General features: G+C 36.7%; 1 protein-coding gene and 1 long non-coding RNA gene across 29 annotated transcripts in view; one reads left to right on the plus strand and one right to left on the minus strand.

Annotated features, from left to right (window-relative positions):
• Window positions 1-22,878, minus strand: part of auts2a (activator of transcription and developmental regulator AUTS2 a) — a 760,542-nt gene that overhangs the window by 379,949 nt on the left and 357,715 nt on the right. For 2 of the 28 annotated variants that reach the window (XM_087270839.1, XM_087270837.1), the window contains exon 1: window positions 3,567-3,931. The exons of 22 other annotated variants lie outside the window; for them this stretch is intronic. In XM_087270839.1, the coding sequence (XP_087126965.1) occupies window positions 3,567-3,614 (48 nt within the window). In that variant the 5' untranslated portion in view covers window positions 3,615-3,931. Of the gene's footprint in view, window positions 1-3,566; window positions 3,975-22,878 lie in introns of those variants that run through there. 4 more of the 28 variants (XM_087270834.1, XM_087270836.1, XM_087270838.1 and 1 more) reach the window with 4 other exon arrangements.
• LOC147842103 (uncharacterized) lies at window positions 13,575-16,375 on the plus strand. The gene is made up of 6 exons (XR_015501260.1): window positions 13,575-13,613; window positions 13,931-14,037; window positions 15,002-15,128; window positions 15,304-15,389; window positions 15,690-15,732; window positions 15,830-16,375. It is a non-coding gene; the product is annotated as an uncharacterized LOC147842103 (long non-coding RNA).

Consider the following 22,878-nt stretch of genomic DNA (forward strand, 5'->3'; position numbering starts at 1 on the left):
GCTGGAAGAACATGCAAACTCCACACAAAAAAGCCAACTGACCCAGCCGAGGCTTGAACCATAGACCTTCTTGCTGTGAGGCAACAGCACTAACTACTGTGCCACCGAATTGCACACCATCAGTTTTTATTTTAGTTTTAAAATGAGTAAATAAAAAAATCCATGATTTTATTCAATTTTATTTTTTTCGATAAGTGAATACAAATACAAATTGGACTAAACTGAAAGGAGAAATTGAATACTACTTCCTTGACTAAATTACAAAATAAATAATTATTATTATTTGAACTGAACAGTTCATGAATGTTTTTTATTTTTTAATCTGAAAGAAAGAGAATTTCGTCCTGAAATGACAGTTCAATATGAGCTCCCTCTAACACTCTGAACCCTCACATCTCTGCTCAATTAGTAGTTGAGCGCTCTGCTAGCCACATTTCTCAGTTCATCTCTCTCAGTCCTCATGCACTGCTCTGTTAATCAGGTGTGAAGTGAATATTTTTACTCCTCACCCTGGCGCTCGTTTCATGGCCTGAATCAAAAGCGTTCTCTCAATCTCTACTTTCACACACCAGGGAGCAGCGCAGTCAGACTGTCATCTGCTCTCCTGTCCAGAGTCTGAACCTCATTTCTGCCTGTCTGTCTAGCACTCGCACACACACTGAGTTATGAGTACTGGTAGGTGCCGTGTTAAATTATAGCAGTTCACATGTCACAGGAGGACACTTGGGCATTAGAATGAGAGGAGAAGAGAAAAGACAAGAACTGCTGAAGCCTGGGTGAATGACAGGGTCTTGAACAGAGCAATATGGGAATGACACTATCAGATAAAATGGACAGCACATTTACAGTATTTCCCTCTGACAGACAAGAATTACTTACTATAGATTTAGTATTTACAGGCTTGAGTCATATTTTTTTATTCATTGTCTAATTGTAGCTAAGTGGAATTAATTCAGATCACCGTGTTTAGATCACGTTGTCAATCAAATAAGAGAACATTTACGTAAATAGCAGAACTAAAGAAATAAATTTGAACAAATGTTGAACAAAATGATAAATAAAATACTTAAATATATTTTTTATCCTTCAAGTCAAATTGTAGTAAATAGCAGAACAGAAGAACAAAATTATATTTATAATTCTAAAATAAAATAAAAAAAACTCTTTTACAGTGTTATAACAACAAAAACATATTATTCACATCAATATGAAAAAGTTCATATATCATTCCAACGTATGGATTAACAGAAACATTTTGGAATTTGGGATGCACTGAGACTCAAATTCTATCTCAACTTAAAAATTCTGGATGCTTTTGGCTGAAAACCGAAACCAGATATGCTTTGTAATAATTTTGTGTTATTTTATTGAATAGTATGAAGTAATTTTGTAAGACTTTTAAAAACTGAATTTAATTACATAAATTATACTGATGTGTTAAAAAAAACATAAGCCAATAAATAACCACATTTTATTGATGAGTTGAGAGGCGTAATTTTACCAGCATTGCAATGACAGCAAAGTAGTGGTATTGCAAGCTGCAGAAACAAATTTACTTAATAGAAATGTGCTGTCTTTTCTGGGGAGCATTTGTTACTCATGGGTACATGATCAAAATATCCACAAATTAGAATATTAAGTTATGTTGAACTTTGATTGTTGCACATGCAAGCTACTTGATGGTGTGCTCCGCTACTCTTGCAATTTGGTCAAGACAGCAACAAACCTTCCCTAACACAGCACAAGCCATTCAAAAGAGTAGGTTTCATATTGCAGTGCTTTCTGTGTCTGGTGTGAAAGCTGCTTCACATCAAACAATGACTATTGCGAGTGAGAGTGAAACCAGCAAACTCTTCTGGTCATTTATGTCACCCATCGGGGTTCTACTGCACCCAACCTGGTCTGAGCTGAATTTGATTCTTTGGATGTAAATCAGTTGCTCTAACAAGGAGGCTACCGACCATGGTCTCTAGCATCTGTCGCTAGAGCACCTTTTGAGGTCAGAGGAGTGATGTTTACCTGCATAGCACATCACTAGTTGGCCTCCATTACACTCACCCCCCTAAACCTCACTCCCATCCCGGACGAGCCCTCAAGTGTTATCCACCGTTTCTACTGCACCCAACCTGGTCTGAGCTGGGATTGAACCAGTGATTCTTTGCATGTGAGCCAGTTGCTCTGACAAGGTGGCTAAAGATGGCCTCTAGAGTCTGTTGCTATTGTAAAGCACCTTTTGAGGTCAAAGGAGTGAGGTTTATCTTCATAGCCTTTCGCTAGCTAGCCTCTGTTACACTCTATCCCCTAAACCTTACTCCCATCCCGGACGAGCCCCCAATTGTTACCCACTGGACCAACTGCAACAAACCTGGTCTGAGCTGGGATTAAACTGGTGATTCTTTGCATAGGAGAAGTTGGTTGCTTTAACAAGAAGGCTAAAGACCATGGCCTCTAGCGTCTGCCGTTACATTTATATTTTTGGTCAATGTTCTCTTTTTGGCCAAAAACTAAAAGTACAATTCTTATCCAATAATTAATTATCGATGCCAGAAAATACAGCTCATCCCAAGTACAGATCATTACTTTCTCACTCATTAACATACTCGCAAATAAACAAAAAAATTACTAAATTAAATTCCTATTTATTCCTAATTCCTATTAAATTTCCTATTTACAGGAAATAAAGAGCAGAAATATACCTCCCAGAACAATCAGAAAGAGGAGTGACTTCCTGTCCTAGTTCTTCATCTTCTGGGTTGCCCCCAAAGGAATTGAAGCAGCAAGCGTTTGTGTAACATCTGAGCTCTTTAACCACTAGCAGTCATCCCCTGTCTGCCCTTCTGCACAGTGTAATGCATCAGGTCTGTGGCTAACAGGATGGAGTTCATATTTCACAGTGGACATGTGACCTATGATAAGGTTTTGCAATCTCGCAATTGTGCGACCTTATGATACAACCCCACAACAAAACTGACCGATAGATGGATGTATTTCACACCAACCATTTGGATATCTGACAAGACACCCAAACAACACGTCTTATTATTCACATCTCTCCCTTTCTATCTCCCTCTCTAAAGAATAGAATATCACTCTGCATTAAAATTTAACGTCGCTGACAGGACAAGACGGGGCCATGACCTCATTCAGACACACATGTATACATACACATCACCGTGACTGCCACAATTTGTCAGTTTTCTATCAGATAACACAAATATTAATAATGTCAAACCAGCTTGTTCATGTATTCCCCACACTGGGCACATGGAATTCACAACATCCGCTCTAAAGAAACCGTGAAATGTCTTCGAATGAAAATTTAAACCGTGGCCCTCGATGGCAAAGTCAAGCTTGATTAAATATGCAATGCTTCAAAATGCCGGCATGACTATTTCAAAATGCATGAGAAGGATTTCAGACCATCACGCACACATATATAGCTATCCATATCCCACCATCAGGTTATCAACTGATCAATGGCAGGTTTAAGATTACCGACAGAACCGGATTCAACACCAAACCGAAGACCGAAGTTCAAGAGGAAAAGAGACACTATAGTGACTCACCTTCTCGTTATATTTGAACTTGACATAGAACCAGCTGGACTTAATCATGGTGTCGTCTATCGGCCCGGAGCGTGTAGTGCGCCTGCGGGTAGCGGGACAGGTCAGGACAGGTCAGACAGGGTGAGAGGTCCGGTGTCAGTGCACAACGCCAGAAGATGGAGATCTGAATGCAGACGGTCTTCTCCAGCAGAGCTCAATCCCTCTGTCTGCTTATGCGTCTTTCAGTCTCGTTCTCTACCTCACTCTCCCTCCCTCTCGCTTTGCATTCTCTCTCTCTTTCTCTCTCTTTCTGGTTCTCTTGGCAGAAAGTCAGCCCAGCTCTTCAAATAAGCTTCAGCTTGTGTTCATCGGCGATGGCACATGCCAGAGAGCCAGAGGATATCCAGCTTCTTTCACTGCCTCTCTCTCTTTCTCTCTATGCGTCCCACAATCTGTTTTCTGTCCTTTACGACTTTATGACAGCTTGACTATCCTCGAAAAAAAAAATGTATAAGACTAAAAGTCTGGGATGATTCATTGAGTTACTTTACTGCTGTGCTTCTGTAAATCTGCTGCTGTGCTTCTTTTTCAGTCGATGTGTTTTCTTTTTCCTCTGATTCACATCACACTTTCACAATGTCTCATCTCCTATCTGACTGTCTCTCCATTTGCAGACAGTTACCACTGATGTATCGCTTTAATCATACAATATTGATGGAAATAAAGATCTGGATGAAAATCTGTAATTCAAAATCTAATTTGGATACATAGACATGTAAATGTCAAATGAATGTCATTTCCACATGAGTTTTCCCAGCTTTCGTTTTTAAAATCTCTGTCTACTTGAAAACACTAAAACACACTGTGATGCATGTTAAGGGCACGCCAAACCAACAGGCGCTGATAATGACACTTTTATGCTCATTTCAGACCAAATGGAGAAAATAAGTATTTTCACGAGTAGGTTGGATGCAAGTCAATGCAAACATGAGAACAAAGGCAGATAACTGTCCCATGGTGCGAACAACGGAGAATACACAATGCTTTTGCCGTGAATGTGCAAAATTGGGGGCGGCGTTGTCGCACAGTGGGTAGTGCTGTCGCCTCACAGCAAGAAGGTCGCTGGTTTGAGCCTCGGCTGGGTCAGTTGGCATTTCTGTGTGGAGTTTGCATGTTCTCCTCATGTTCAAGTGGGTTTCCTCAGGGTGCTCCAGTTTCCCCCCTCAGTCCAAAGACATGAGCTATGGGTGAATTGGGTAAGCTCAATTTTCCGCAGTGTATGTGTGTAAATAAGAGTGTATGGGTGTTTCCCAGTGATGGGATGCAGCTGGAAGGGCATCCTCTGCCTAAAACATGTGCTGGATAAGTTGGTGGTTCATTCCACTGTGGTGACCCCAGATTAATAAAGAGACTAAGCCAAACAGATAATGTATAAATGAATGTGCGGAATTGGTCACCCAGCCACGTTGGCCAATCAGAAAGGAGAAAATGCTGCGCACGCTGACATCATGAGGCGAAAGTATAGGTTGTAGTGTCCATGCAATCCCACTATACAGTACTAGGAGTTCCATAATATTTTCAACCTGACCTTCTTGAGTTTTCAGAAAGTTTTGATTTCAGCGACTGATATTCTACTTTCTCATGGATAAACAGTGAAACCGTGTAAAATAAAGTCTGGTTTTGAAAATACCCCTCTTCTGTGGACAGGGCCTAAGAAACTTTCTAGGGCACTAATCAAGTATGTTAATACATATCCACATTTTTAGTGATGTAATCAAAAATTGAGGTTTTTCCCTTGCATTTCAAAAAACATTTTCAAAAAGATCTGCACGTACACCTCCACCAAAAAATTATGAAAAACACTGTATTGCATATGATAAATCTGTATTTGATGCTGTCATGTTGTGAGTCATTAGTACCTCTAAGGAAGTGACAATGGCTCAGCATTGGTGTGTATGTATCATTTGCTGTGTGTGTATGCTGCATCTTTGCTGTTTGTTTGAAGTAAATCCTCTATTTGTTGATGAAACATTAGCAAACACTTGAGCAATAACTTAATGATTCAATGGAGTGTTTACACGGTAACAACAGCAGCAGGGGTTTTAATATTTTTATAATGCATTTTATTAGATTTATGAATTTTTAGTCACAAAAATGCTGTTTTCCATTTTTGACTGAAAAGACTCACACACTTTCCTTCTGTCTGTTCCCTACTTTATCTAGACAGACACTGAATGGTTCTGCTGATGTGCCCATTGAATAAATTCTCCATGAGCAATCATAATGGTGTGGATATACAGTATCTGCACCAGCTTTGCTACTTGGTAATCAACAGTGTTTATGTTGGTAATGTGAACGATATAGGATACAAATCAATAGCACATCAAGGCAGAGTTCCAGAACACACTCACTGATTGGGTAATAGCCACAGGCCAATAGTGGCTTATAGTACCAATAGGAGTTTATGAGCCCAAACAAACTCCCAAAAAGTTTGCCTGGGTAAGTTGTTTCAAACCGATTTTCAAACTCAAAATGAACTTCATTTGGCTTGGTTTTGTTTAAAATGACTTCATTTCAGTTTGTTTTTAGATTCTGTTTGAAGTGTACCGGGGCCTGTCATTTATCTCTGTGGAGAAATTTCCTTTCTTTTTCCCCAAATGTCAAATTACCTCCTAAAAAATTACTATTTCTTTTTCAAACACTTTCAAATCACACTGGAAAAAAATGATCATCAGACTTGCACATATATTAAAATGAGGTCATTTGCTAAATAAATGTGTATGATGTAATGTAACCAGCAAAAAGCACAATGGCTAGATCACTGTATCTGTGTGTTGTTCTGTTTTGTTACCATTTTTTTATCTAATTTGAACTAGAGTTTGTCAAGGGATCAGCTGTGCAGTTTAGATGGATTATTTTTAAGCAGGATAAACAAATAACAATATAATTACAAAGGTATTTACTAGGGTTTTTAGATTTTTGAATCCCACTGTAAACCGTAATTGTACTTTTGCTTAAATGTAACATAATATATTCATTAATATAAAAACAATAATATATCTTTGACCTGTGATGCTTGTTAAATTATACCACAACCAAATTGTTGAATACTACGATATGTCATAATCAGTTAATAATCAGTGTTATAATATATATTTTATATTTAAAATTGAAGTCAGAATTATTAGTTTCATGTTATTTTTTTCAATTTATTTTTAACGGAGAGATTTTTTTCAACACATTTCTAAACATAATAGTTTTAATGACTCATTTCTAATAACTGATTTATTTTATCTTTGCCATGATGACGGTAAACAATTTTCACAATCACCAGCGATCACTACTCCATAGATTGCTGGATCTCTCTCACAATAACTCATGGACTACAATTCCGCCATTTCTGGACTACATATTCATACATGCATTTCGCCCAGATACACATGCTTCCTTATCTAAACTGATTACATTCACACCACCTGAGCATTGTCAGAGACTGATTGCACACACTATTTAAGCCACACACTCACCCATTCAGTTTGCCGAGTCTTGTTTACTGTAAGTAGCACTACCAACGCGTTTCCTAGTCTTGTTATCCTGTGTACCAATCTTAGTCTTGTTAACCTCCCTGTCTTAGTCTGCCGCCTGCCTTATGACCTCTTGCATGTTACTTCGATCACGATTCTGGATTGTTCTCACACAACTGTTTGCACCCGTATTGACCATTGCTTGCCTGACTAAGAATAAACCTGCTTTGGATATAAACTCCAGATGTATGTGTCACTCCCCAACGTTACAATAATATTTGACTAGATATTTTTCAAGAAACTTCTATACAGCTTAAAGTGACATTTAAAGGCTGAACTAGGTTAATTATGTTAACTAGGCATGTTAGGGTAATTAGGCAAGTTATTGTACAATAATGGTTTGTTCTGTAGACTATCAAAAATTTTGCCTAAAGGGGCAAATAATTTTGACCTTAAAAGGTTTTTTTTAAGTAAAAACTGATTTTATTCTACCCGAAATAAACAAAAAAGACTTTCTCTAGACGAAAAAAATATTATCAAACATACTTTAAAAATGTCCTTGCTCTGTCAAACATAATTTGGGAAATAAAAAAAAAACATAATAATAAATTAAAAGGGGGGCCAATAATTCTGACTTCAACTGTATATACATAAATTTTTGTAGCTATAAGCTTTAATAAATGCTCAGAGGGAATTGGGCAGAGAACTACATAATGCCAACATAGTAAATCAAACTTGTATTACTAAAAGATAAAAGAAAACACTGCATGACCTCTGTAAGCTCTAGAGAGCACGCCTAGCAGATAATGTCTAATCTCCTGATACAGTGAAATCCAGCAATCAGCATTGTGATTCAGCAACTAGTTTTTCTAGAAAAAAATAACACAAAAAATTTTACATCATCACATTGACATTAATATTTACACATTAACGTACCTATTTAGCAGATGACTTCATATTATTATATATTTAGAATGCGTCTGTCCTAACATAATCAACACATCATGATAGAAGAGGAAAAACCTGCATGACCTACAAAACAAATGATCCAATCAGTTCTGTTTAGTTCGGTTTTCGTTACTGAGAACATTCGCTGAAATATTTTATGAGCATATTGAGTTCACACATCTTTTTTAACTAAAGAAACGTTTGTGTCTTTAACACACACACACACAAGTACACACAAAGTAATAATTATGTTTTTCCAACAGCGCTAAACACATGCCAACTAGAATCAACAGAATGATTTAAAGTTGGCAGATAACCATGGCAATCTCACACAAGCTGCCAAATCTACTGCTACAGCATAAAAAAGCCAATCAAACATGACTGACATTTATTTACAACAAATTGAAGGTTACAAAAGACACACACACATATTTACTTGTACAGCTATCATTATGAGGACTTCTTTTAGACAAGACTTTTCTATAGTACAAACTGTATATCCTTCCACCCCATCCCTCCCCCAAAAACCAAACCTCACATGAAACTGCATTTATACAGTTTCAAAATACTTCATTCTCAACTGAGTTCAGACTTTTTTTATAAAGCACTTTAAAAAACACAGAAGTGTGCCAAAGTGCTATACAGAAATACAACAAAATAAGCATAATAGTATGTAAAATACATCAAATATAGGGTAAAATACTGCTACTTAAAAGGTAAATAACCAATAAATAAAATCAGCTGTCAAAGGCTAATGAATAAGATGAGTTTTAATTTATATGAAAACAAAGAAGAGTCCTGGCTAACAGGCAGAGGCAAGTCATTCCAAAGTCTTGGACCTATGACAGTGAAAGCACAGTCCCCTCTTAGCTTACGCGTCATTTCTGGCACAATAAGGAGCAGCTGATCAGCTGACCTGAGAGAACGAGAGGGCTTATAGGGGTGTATCAGCTCAGAGATATAAGGTAAGGTAAGACCAATTAGGAAGTTCATTTTAAACTGTATTCTAAAATGCACTGGCAACCAATGAAGCGAAGCTATAATGTTGGTAAAGATTTCATATTTATGAGTATCAGTTAACAGGTGTGCTGCAGCATTTTGCACCATATGTAAACAGGCAACAGCTGACCCGCTACTCCCCATAGTTACAGTAATCTAACAGAGTGGTCACAAAAGCATGGATTACTGTCTCAAACTGTCTCCACAATGTGAGAAATACAAGACATCCACACACACACATTGCGTTTTTATGTTTTTTTATGTTCCCATAGACTTTACTAATAATTTTATACTGAACAAATTGTGTAATTCGTTCCCTAACCCCAACCCTACCCCTAAACCATACACTCACAGAAAATATTCAGCATGTTTACATTTTTAACATACACCATTCTGTATGATTTATGAGATATTTACTTTGTGGAGAAAAAAAAAGACCTTACAAGGTCTAAAATAACTTAAATTATTATACTTCTACTGACATTTTATCCCCTGAAATACCAAGACACATTAAAATAAAAACAAAAACGGTGTCCTAATCAGAGCAAATCCTAAGCCAAACTGAACTGAGATGAACGCCACAGCACAACCACAGGCCAAACTGTTGCTGCTGTTTCTTTTGTCTCATCTATTTCCAGAATGCAGAAATAAGATGTGGAAAGGTATTCTAGGGTCATCACTGCAAGATGTAATGACAAACAAGAATAAATGAACAGCAGATTTAGGACACACATGAACCCTGAGGCTGTAGCTGTTGATCCATCCTATGTTGCTCATTGAGACCCATTGCCTTTGTAAATTTTTGTGACAGAGCCTCTGCATGTTCACATCCCACCCACAGCAACACACACGCACGCACGTCCGCACACACGCTTCACTTGACTGTGCACCCCGTGGACAAATCACAAAAAGACAGAGAAACACAGTAAATAAATAAGATTAGAGAGATATTCTGGTGCCCATTAGAAAGAGACACAGAGGCCCCTTAGACTAAAACAGTGAAATAAACACAGCGAGGACAAAATAATTATACAAGAAGTGCCTGTTGTGAACAAAGACGGTGAACGCGCTCATCATCTTGTTACCATGTTCATAATATTATAATCTTTATCCCTGTCAACAGCTGTTGTTGTCCTGTTAAACAGCTAGGAATGTATAAAATGCAAATCTGAAATCAGAGGCTGTGAGGAGCTGCAGTAAGCTTATGTCTCAAAATCGCTCAGATAACTTTATAAAGGTCATAGTATGGCATTTTCTTGGCATTATGAAACACTGCAAGCCTGCAAAAACACTCCATGCTTTGATAAGACATTGGTAAACAGAGCCTAGTTAAGCATAAAATAGGTCATTTACATAACATTAAGTGTTGATTGTTCACAAATAAATGTTAACATTGTTTTGCTGCGATTAGATCTTTACTGACAACTACTGGCGTGGATGTAGGTTGGAAAAATCGAAGGTTTTTGTTTAACAGTAATACTCTATTGCGGTATTAACTAGAAGTAGTATCTGGATAGACATGTAATCTTAAAATAGTGAAAGCACCACAACTATTTTCAGCAGCAGTGATAACAAATGATTAAAAGTATCTCTGCAGGATCGTGTGACAATAAAGATTGGGGTCATTTCAGCAGTATTTGAATATAATTTTTTCAAAAAGTACTCAGATATACCTGATAATAATATGCGTCTTTTATGGATGATGTTAAATATAGTAGTAATCAATGTCTAAAATATTTTAAATGTGTCTACTTTGGAAAACATCTTGACGTATGGTCACAAGAGATACTTCTGAACATGTTAAAGGAATAGTTCATCCAAAACCTGTTGTACCTCATAAACCTGTTTCTTTCCTCTGTTGAACATAAAAGTAGATCGTTCAAAGAATAACGAAAACCAGTAGCTTTTGACTTCCATAGTATTTGCTTTTCCAACTTTGGAAGTCTATGGTTACAGGTTTTCAGCATTCTTCAAGACGTCTTGTTTTTTGTTCAACAGAATAAAAAAGTTCAAACAGATTTTGAGCCAGCGAAAAGTGTGTAGATTTTAAATTTTGGGTGAACTATTCCTTTAATACTGAGTGAAAACAGTAATGAATCTCAGCTGATCACAGATAATTACTAAAAACATGTTAATACCAGGTAAAACAGGCCAGACTAATCATATTCCTTCTCTTAATGCCGAGTTCAGACTGCATGATTTTAGCTCCGTTTTTAACTCAGGTCATGGGTTATGAGATCAGGTTATGAGAAATCATAGACAAATGCCTGAAATCACAGGCAAATCGATGCTCGTGCACGTGTTGTCACACAGTATGAACTATCAAAGACGCGATCTGAGAGAATCACCGATGAGTTGTCGATGCCAGTGAGATATTTGGTGTGCTAAATATCTGGAGCTATCGGCGATTCAAATCATGCCGTGTGAAATGAGTTTTGACTGAAAATAACATTGGTGATCGCCTACAGCCAATGGGAGAGCAGCATTCACTTGTGTATGTATACCTGCTGTCCAGCGGGAGGTTGAGTGAGAAGTTAAAAGTGCTCATTTTCGATTTATTTGGACCCAAGAAATGGAAGAAAAACTAGTGGAGGTTTGACAGGAGCACGCATGTCTGTTTGACGTTTTATACAGAAAGTTTAAAAAAAAGTTGAGGAGAAATTGCTAATTCCCTTCAAACATTTTTTACCCTATTAAATGATTCTTTCTCGTTATGTAGTTAATAACAAAAGATATACTACGTGTTTTTGGCTGTGAGATTTATTTTGGACGAAGTTGTCGGGCGATTCTTCCTATTGTAAAGTAATGCAATGTGAAAGCCTCTGTCGCCGATCCATCTTCCAGTGTAAACAAAGCAGCGTCAAAACACTAGCCCAGATAGTCAGATAGATAAACATCTGTGACATGACTACTTTGAAAATCATGCAGTCTGAACTTGCATTTGGACAGCTTCATGTACATCATGGGTGTCAAACTCAATTCCTGGAGGGCCGAAGCCCTGCAGTTTAATTCCAACCCTGCTCCAACACACTTACTTGTAGGTTTCAAACAAGCCTGAAGGACTCAATTAGTTTGATCAGGTGTGTTTAATTAGGGTTGGACCTAAACTGTGCAGAGCTGCGGCCCTTTTGGAACTGAGTTTGACACCTGTGATGTAGAGGGAAGCACTGTTCGCACTGTGGATATTGTTAAATACAGCAGTTATCGATGTTAAAAACAGTTTAAATGTGTCTACTTTCGAAAACATCTTCAATGACGTATAGTCATAAAAGATACTTCTGAACATCTTAAAGGGACAGTTTACCCAAAACTTAAAATTCTGTCTAAATTTACTCACTATTTACTTGTTCAGATGTGTTTTAAATTTATGTTTTTCTGTTAAACATAAAAGCAGATCTTTCGAAAAAACCTGTAACCATTGACTTCCATAGTATTTGCTTTCCTACTATGGAAGTCAATGGTTACAGGTTTTCGGCTTTCTTCAAAATATCATGTTTTGTCTTTAAAAAAACTTAAGAACATCGTTAATGACGTATGGTCACAAGTGATACTTTTGAATATGTTCAGAGAATAGTACACCCAAAACTTAAAATTGTGTTGTAATTTACTCACTTTTCACTTGTTCAGGCTGTTTTTTTTTTTACTTCTGCTGAACATAAAAGCGGATAGTTAAAAGAAAGCCGAAAACCGGTTATCATTGACTTCCATGGTATTTGCTTTTCCTACTATTAAAGTCAATGGTTACTGGTTTTTGGCATTCTTTAAAATATCTTGTTTTGTGTTCAACAGAATAAAGAAACAGATTCTGAACAATCAAAAAGTGAGCAGATTAAAATTTTTTGGGTGAACTATTCATTTGTATTTGAATATAATATTTTCAAGTCTCCATATACATGATAATAGGATGCGTCTTTTTTAGATGTTGTTAAATACAGTAGTAAACAATGTCTAAAACATTTTAAATGTGTCTTTCGAAGAAAGCCAAAAACCTGTAGACATTGACTTCTGAGTATTTTCTTTTACAATGGAAGTGAATGGTTACAGGTTTTTTTTTTGTTTTTTTTTTTTCAAAATATCTTGTTTTGTGTTTAGTAGAATAAATAAACTCAATAGTGAGTCGATTTTAGCTTTTGGGTAAACTATTCCTTTAATACCATGAGGAAACAGTAATGAAACTCAGATGACCACTGATAATCACTGAAAACATGTTAATACCAGGTGAAAACAGGCCATTCAGATCCTATTTCTTCTCTCTAGACAGCTTCATGTAGACTAGAAGAAAGCACTCTGTTCACTCACTCTTGCAAAAACACACACTGACACAAACGCGCAGCAATACACACATATACACAGCAAATTCATCTGAGTTAAATTCTCGGTGTTGAAGCATTTCGGAGTAAAGTGTTGACGTTAAAGAGTTAGATTTTGATAAATGAATATAATAAGAGTTAGAATTGATTTTATTCAGTGCGAAATCAAGGAGTTATCTTTTCAACACTTGGTGGTGTTATTTCCAACATTCGGGAATTCATGCAGCCCCAGTCACTGAAGAATTTTCCAGACGCCATTTTCCATCTGAGGTTTAGAACAGCAACTGGTGAGTCAAACTACCTAAATGTTGGTATTTTACTGACTTTCTTTAAGGAAATACAGTTGTAAACATATTTAATAAGTTAATAAATTTAGAATGGAGTGACAATTTTAATCTTCTGCGGTTCATTCATGGTCGTTTGTGTATCTAGCTTAACTGCATTACTATTGACTTCTTTTCAAGAATGTTTTTATATATGCTCATACATAGTGCATAAAAACATCAAATGTACATGTTCAACACATTTCTGTCAGGCTTAATGCCATTTTGTGCGTTGTTACCCATCTGTAAAATAAAATCGACACTTCTCCTTTAATTCGAAGCAAACTAGCGAGGGAATCCCCGGAGCAGCCTAGCCTACTCTGCCCGGATGCTAATGGCAACACAGGACGGTTTCCATACGCTCTGGAGAGTTTCTAAAACATATCTGGTGAGAAAATGAACATATGCTTACTTGTAAAAGGCTTCCTGACTAAAACATATGATTGTTTGTTATTCGTGTACGTTAATTTAGTTATTTTAAACACCGCGGCCCTTTTAAACTGGTTCATTCGTGGCCTTCCATATACCGTTAGTCCATAGACTCGCGTGATAACGTACGCTAGAATTATATTAAGTGTTGACAACCATTAAAGTCGGAATGTTAACATTAATGTCTTTAAATGACCGCGTTTGCACTTTCTCAGACATTTAAGGTTATAGAAGTCTCCCGGAAGTTGCGGGACTAACGTTAACGTTATCCCGCAAATGCACAGAGACTCCCAGATGCCCAGGTAGATGCCCGCAAATGAATGATAATCTCCCGGAAATCGCGCGTCTCCCGCCCGGTCATTAAACACTTTGCACACCCCTCTCCACCGCATCCCTCCCAGCTCTTCAGGTACGTCGCACGCAAGTCATCCCCACCGCTCTTCAGGTACGTCGCGCGCAACTCATCCCATTGCTCTTCAGGTTCTCATCTCTCCCGCTACCTCCCGCAAATCAACTCTGTATCCCCCGAAAATGACTTTTCCCAACTCGGGATGTCTGACGTTAGTAAGTTAGGCTATTTATGTAGTCAGGAACATCTTAGTCAAGCTTTTTCTCCCGCATGATATTGTGCTTAAAACTATAGGCTAAACTTAGCATGTACTGTACACAACAGTTCCTTTTTATTAAAGACAATTTAGTGCGTTGTAAACAGCCACCTGTCTGTAAAATTAATCAACTGATTCATATTTGAGCAGCCTAATGATGATACAGGTTTGATTTGTAGATTTATTATCAATAATCAACATCTGAATCAAAAGATATCTGAAAATGTGTGAGGCATACTTTGTGATGTTTATCTCTCTTTTTTATCTGAAGGTTATGCATATGTGTTAGATACTAATGTGTTGTTGTTTTTTTAACAGCCACAGTTCTCTATACAATAACACAAGACCCTGTGACGGTGGCTGATTAGAGACGGATGGTGTATTTCCAGAGTTGGTGAAATGACCAAGCACACCTTCTTGATCATATGTGGTGATAATAATGAAGGTATGTTTGATAAAGTTCTGTATTTGTTTCACATAAGCTGAGAGGGTATTAGAGCATTAGAGAATAACAAATGACATGAAGGTGATAAGTTTTGTATTGTGGGTGAACTGTTACTTAAATAATGTTTTGCTCTTTACTTTGCACTTTTCCTCTTCTGTTTATCTTAATATTTTAGATAGTATTTGGACCTAAAACATCTGCTAGACTCCAGTAAAGGTGGCGTCAATACTGGACCTGAAAGGGCCTAACAAGTTGAATCTGGTAAAGAAACATGCACACACGCACGCACGCACACGCTTACAGAAAACTGTTGTTTATGAAGTTTATGAATATTTTTTACACTGTGGCCAATATTTTGGGGAAGTCAGCATCACTAAATGATATAAAAGATTTTAAGCTCCTCTAAATTTTGCTCCAAGTGTTGTGTTAAATTCAGGATTCTGGACAGACAGCTGCCTGTTTTTCCAGTTCTAGTCATAGTGGTTAACCTAATTGTTTTTGGAGATCCAACAGTGATGTATGTGTTTTTTCTACTTTTCCATATCCTGTCACCTCAACCAGCTGGGAGAGTCAAGTTGTGGATCATCATGTAGATTTTCAAAAGGTGAGTTTAGATTTCTTGAATGTTTTATTTACTTTAAATGTTCTTTTAAATATATCATAGAATTTGATTGCAATTTGTTTTCAAACATTTTTCTTAGTCATGCTGGAGTCTTGAAGAGTTCTTAGATGAGCATCACCCTATATCCGTGCATCAGGAACCACCAGACGAGCGATCAGCAGCTACTACTGTACATCGTCATGGATAAAAAGGTCATCCTGTGGCTGGGAAGCACTTCATTCACAGGACATGCTTGATGAGATTTCCTAGCTCCAGTTTGTTTTCACACAAGTTTACAGCATTTATACCTTCATTTAAACTGCTGTGTTTGATATGGAGGACCAAGGAAACACCCGAAGTGAAAGATTTGCTTAAATTGTTTAAAATGTAATTTCACAAGAAAACTATGAGTTCAGAAGAAAACTATGAGTGACGCTATATTGAACTTTCAAATTGCTCTGATGAAACATCAAGTTTGGACCAGAGGACTGAAACAGCCTTTTTGAGCACTGGTCATACATATTTTGTTGATACTGTCTGTACTAATAAAACAATTAAAGCATATTTGACATTGTTGCATTTTAAAAACTGAATGAATTGTTGAAGTGGTGAATGTTTTTAAATAAAATGTTTTTTTCTTTTGTAATTTACAGTCTATTTTACCTTTTTACCATATTTACACTCAAGAGAGTTGAATAAAATAACAATATATTGTAGTAAAAAATTTACTACCAGGCGGTGTTAAATATGTTACAAATTTAACTCTGCCCAGAGTTAAAATTAACCCTTACTTCGGTGTCAATGTGCCAACCCTTTTGAAAGTGTTGATTTAACTCTGTTTTGAGTGGACCCCATGAGACAATTTCAAAGTGTTGAAATTAACACCCATAGAGTTGTTTTGGGTCCCCATATTTTGCTGTGTAGCACAGAGTATGTTCTGTGCTTGAGGGTATAAGCGCCTCAGGCTCGCTGGACCAGCAGGAAACCACATCCTCGGCTCTGGGAGTCAACAGCTCCGGGTGCCAGTTTGACACCCAAGGCCCTGCCCTGGGCATGCTAACAGAACAACGGCCATCCCACCGCTGATCCCCTGGCACCCCTGAGCTACATCCCCACAGCCCCTCGTAATCTCTCAAATTAACCACTTAACCAGATGCCAGACGCTGAGAGAGAGCACCACAAACAAGGGAAAACCTCCACAAATGCTTTTAGTGCTTGATTCAGTCTTTTGAGGATAGCAGTGCTGCAAATATAAGAAAGGAAGAGAGACAAAAGGAAAAGAAAACACCATTTTGAGCATTACATTTTGGCACAGGTCCATGCTATTATAATAATGAACTTCATTTTTCCATTAATGTGCATAGCAATAATATTTGAAATGAAATGAAAAAAATTTAAAGGAACACTCAACTTTTGGGGGAAAAAAAGACTAATTTTACTACTCCCCTAAAGTTACAGCTGAGTTAACCATTTTTTAATCAATTCAACGGATTTCTGGGTCTGTTGAGAGCACTTATAGTTTAGCTTAGCATAGATCATTAAATCGGATTAGACCATGAGCATCTCACACAAAAATTAACCAAAGAGTTTTAATAATTTTCCCATTTAAACCTAGACTCTTCTGTAGTTAAATCCATAAATTACAACTTCTTGATTATTGATGTATTTGAGTAGCTTTTTTCCAGTAATGTGTACTTTGGGTACTCACCGGCCACTTTATTAGGTACACCTTGCTAGTAGCCACTTTTGCCTTCAGATCTGCCTGATCATCTTGACCATGTCTACATGCCTAAATGCATGGAGTTGGTGCCATGTAATTGGCTGATTAGAAATTTGCTTTAACGAGCAGTTGGGCAGGTGTACCTAATAAAGTGGCCAGTAAGTGTACTTTCACTTTCTCTTACTTGCACTAAAGTACAAGTTAATGTAAGTAGTCTTCTCTGCTACTTTTAAATGAAAATTTGTTGCCACAGTTTGATTTGATTGCATTTAATATGCATTTAACCTGCGTTTCAGTAGTAAATAAAGATATACGAGTGTAAACAGACCAATACAAGCCCAGCACAATAGTAAAACAAAACCAAATTTTACACATAACTATTTTCTTATTTAAATATTGATTAATAAAGAAAATGAATTAAATGACTTATATGCTGCTTTCAAAATGTACAAAGATGTACAAAAAAGATAAAGATACAGTGACAGAAAGAACAGGCAATTTATCTTAGTCATTTAAACAAGGCCATGAAGCACTGAAGCACAAGTCATTTTTCACCACATTTTTACCCACCAAAAATAGACTACAGTTGACATGCAGGGAACAACAAGGACTATACTTTCTTTCCTTACACCCTTATTCCTGTTCTTGTCAAACTAAATTTAGCATCAACTATGACTGCAAACTATATGGGAAAAAAAAAGTTGCTACAGTTTTGGGAGACCCTGTCCCAGCATCCTTAGGGATAGATTAAGCGCAGCTTTTAAAGAGGTTAGGCAAACGTTTGTCATCAGTTATCAGACGTTGGAAATGCAGAACAGGTTTAATGCGGTGTGGGCTTTATGAACAGTGACAGGTCTGCGTGTGGAGCTCATTTCTGCTCTCCAGGCAAGCAGGAGACTTGGATGGAGATAAGACCGCCCTGGAGAGACCGAGATGAGGGAACAATTCCACCATCCAATGACTTTCAGACACAGGGGCCACTGCCAAAGCCTCTCCACAGATTGCGCTCTTCATTTGTCCTAACACGAAACGGGGCTGCGCAGCCCAGGCTTCGCACGCACACCTCCCGCCCGCTGCAGCAGCCCAGCTGGAGCGTCTTTAGTGATCAGATGAAAGAGAGGAAAGGGAGATAAACGAGTGTAATTGCTGGCAGATGACGAGAACAACAATGGAGAAGAGTGTAAAGTGACGCGGGCCTAAACCAGAAGTATAAGACAGTCTCAAATGCTACACACACAAACTAACTTACAGTGAAGTTTAATGAAAAGTTGATTTTGTTGTTGTTTATTTGCTATATGCTAATGTTTGTTTGTGGGATAAAGAGATCAGATGGAGAATTCTGCGTTGTGTTCTTTCCATATGGATTACTAAACCAGAGCACATTTTTTTCAAAAAAAAAAAAAAAAGTGCACATTCATTCATTCATTCATTCAGTCATTCAGTCATTCAATCATTTGTTCATTTATTCATTCATTCATTTTCCTTTGCCTTAGTCCCTTCATTAATCAGGGGTCGCCACAGCGGAATGAACTTTTCCAGCATATGTTTTACACACAGATGCCCTTCCAGCTACAACCCAGTACTGAGAAGCAACTATACACTCTTATTCACGAACATACAATATGGCCAATTTGGTTAATTCAATTCACCTATACTGCATGTATTTGGACTGTGGGGGAACCCTGAGCACCCGGAGGAAATACAGGCAGAACATGCAAACTCCACACAGAAATGTCAAATGGCCCAGTTGGGACTCGAACCAGCTACCTTCATGCTGTCAGGTGACAACGCTAACCACTGAGCCACCATGTCGTCTAAAAGGGTACATTTCAGGCTTTTTTGCAGGTATGCTTTTCATGGAAAGTATTCACAGAAATTCGCAGGGTTTTCTCCTGACGCATTTGCCACAGATAAGGAAATGTGCTCCCAGTCTATTTTACTAATCTAACAAAGAAATACTGTTTTGTTGTAGTTAGGAACATAGACAAAAAATAGACCCTTTACATTTTTCAAAACTACTTTTCTAAAAATTTGTTAAAATGCGTATACCCCTTTGGTGACTCCATGGGGTTAAATAATTTAACCTTTAATGTGACCCAGAACACAAAACATTCTTACAGTATATTGCATGGGTATTTTTATTGTTTATTTATTTTTTGGCAGTGCAGTTCAATATTTTTATAATTAGATTTTCTTTTATGCCAAAAATTTAAATATAAAGTATAAGATAATGTTTTATAAAGATATTTCGTACATTTTCTACTGTACATATATCAAAATTTTATTTTAAATTAGTAATGTGCATTAATAAGTACTTCATTTGGACAAATGTAAAGTGAATTCCTTAATATTTAAATATTGTTTGAACCCTGAGGTTCCAGAAATTTTTAAATAGTTGATTCTTGGCCAAAAATTGTGCAATATTAACAAACCATACATCAAAAGACAGCATATTTAATCAGTTTCGGGTGATTTTAATACCTCAAATTCAAATAAAAATATACATTCATTACACTTCAAGGTTAACCATAGTTTGGAAAAGTAAAAGTTTTAAAACCTCTAGAATTTTCTGTTATACCTTTCCTATGATATATCTACAGATTTGTGTGTGTGTGTGTGTGTGTGTGTGTGTTTTTTTTTTTTTTGGGACTATTTTATTAAGTTTTTTAGAGCAACCGTATTTCCAGCAGAAAAGGACCCTCCACATCAAAAGCTACTTTTCTAAAAATATTTTTTAAAGTTTCTTCAAATTAAATATATATATATATATATATATATATATATATATATATATATATATATATATATATATATATATATATATTTTTTTTTTTTTTTTTTTTTTTTTACCCAGACATCTAAAAGGAACATATTTTAGAGCAGTGATTAAAATATCATAATACCGTGATAGCATAACAGTAGCAAAACGCATTAGTGTAAACAGGGCCTTAATGTACTTTATCTTACTTACATGTAAAGTATTCATTGTGCAGAGTGTCGGTCAAATTGCATGTCAATGAAACCCAAAGACTAACATAATAAAAAGAGCCAGAGGGCAAAGAAAACTCCAGTCAACTTTGTCCAAAACCACACAGCTCTAACAGCGCATCGACCCGGGCCACAATTCTGGCCTGCCCGCATATTATGGGATTTGGTTGCCAGGGCTGAGCACAAAGTAATACGTCTGCTGTCCAAAACTAGCTGAGGGGAGAAAAAGGGACTTACTGTGCAGAGCGGGCCAAACCTAAGACAACATTTATAGATTCTGCAGAAAGGCGCTGCAACAGGAAGAGCTCCATTTGAACAATTACAATAAAGTTGAACATACTGTATATGAGCTACAATTGTACACTGCACTTGTTTGACTTTTGTTAATGAATTCAAAATTTGAAAAAAAAAAAAAAATTAAATAGGTATTGTTTTCTCCAAAATATTTTCTATTTACTATCTAATACTGTAATATATTATTATTGTAACATGTATACATTACTAAGAAAAAACTTTTGTATAAAACATTTTATTACAGAATGATAAACTACATGCAAAACGTTGGATATTTGTGAGTTGTTGATGATTAAAATAACTTACACTCAAGTCTTAGCTAGGTGTTAATGTATCTATCAACCTGTGTTAGTGGGTTGTGTTAGTTTTTAATCCACTCAGTGCGATGTTCAGACCCAACTGTGTTAACCGTGTCAGCTAAACTCTCCCACTCAATTTTTTTCTTTTTTTATTAATTCCGGAGGACAAACTTGCAAATAACACCGTTTATCTTCGGTCTACCTCCGAAAGCAGCACCTCCAATTCACATTATGTTCAGAGTTTCTCTTTTTGCTTGCTTTTGCCATTGCTTTTCGTTGGGTTTTGCCAAAGTAGAGTCATTACCATATTCATACAGGGAGGAGGCAGGGAGGGATTTTGTGCTTGTGCATGTTGCGCTCAGTTTCACGTTCATTCAGATGTACAAGAGAATATGCATGTGATTCGGCGTACGCAGTGTTTCATACATCTGAATTTTTTACAGCACATTTACAGCTTTGTGCGTACGCAATGTGTTATTATGATTTCAACGCAAGTCTTCGTACATGAGGCCCCTGACCTTTTTTATTGAACATGCATGAAATAGAGAATATTCCAACAAGAATCACAAATGTTTAATAAAAATCCATTAGCGTGTGAAAAAGAGTACTAACATTACACCCACATGACCTTTTTTGCAAACTTTGAAAATATAAACTTGATTTTAAGAGAGAAACCTGACTTATAATAATTTGATTGTTTAGTTAAATATTATTTGTTTGTTTGTTGAGTTTCTTTACACTTATGTGGAGGTCAAAAGAACTGAGCAGTGGAAATCAACCAGAAAAAATGCCATAGAGTAACACTTTATTTTTATGGTCCATTTGAGTATTAGTACACTGTCTGCCTAATATATGTTGATACTGCACCTTCATCAGACATTTAACTGACTAGAAGAAAATTTCCATGTCAACTTACACTAACCCCAACCTAACAGTCTACTTATAATCTAACGAGAATTAGTTGGCATGTAGATGCAATGTACCTAAATTCAACAAACAGACCATCAAAATAAAGTGTGACCGAAGGCGGAGTCTCAGAGCCACGCCCACCTATTAAGCAATCACACATAATTTACCTCCTCACATGTTATAACTGCTGATGTATAACATACGGGTGCACACATGCATCTTCTTATGCTTGTAAAATCATAAACAAACACTTGCGATCGGTTCATGAGATCGGCCAGATAAGCAAGTACCAATCGAATCATGAAATATGATTAGCGGCTGATATTATTGCTACCTAATAATAACTATAAATATATAACAGTATATTGGTGTTCATATATATTTATGTTTTTAAGTTAAGCAAGGGGCGGCAGGGTTGCTTAGTGGTTAGCATTCATGTCTGGAGTTTGCATGTTGCACATTTTAAAGACATGCGCTATTAGTGAATTGAATAAACTAAATTGGCGGTAGTGTTTGAGTGTGAATGAGTGTGTATAAATGTTTTCCAATACTGGGTTGTGGTTGGAAGGGCATCCACTGCGTAAAACATATGCTGAAATAGTTGGTGGCTCATTCCGCTGTGGGGACCACTGAAATAGAAACCAAGCCAAAGGAAAATAAATGAAGGATTTAAGCAAGATACGTAAAGATTCTTTGAAAGGATTATAAAAATATATATTTTTTGATAAAGATTTGGTTAGTTTCATTTTAGTAGATGTTATAAACTCTATCCACTCTATTATTTGTTTCCTATTTAACTTAAACGATTTAAAAACTATATCATTAGCACCCTATTTACTGTCCTTTGTTTTAAACAGGCCTTGGTGTACACAGCTGAAGCCGGGAACACTTAAAGATAAATAATAAATCAATCAAGCAATCAATAGCACTGTTAAATAA

The sequence above is a fragment of the Danio rerio genome, chromosome 10 (genome assembly GCF_052040795.2).
Source record: "Danio rerio strain M-AB ecotype USA chromosome 10, GRCz13ab, whole genome shotgun sequence".
In the NCBI taxonomy this organism is placed as follows: domain Eukaryota; kingdom Metazoa; phylum Chordata; class Actinopteri; order Cypriniformes; family Danionidae; genus Danio; species Danio rerio.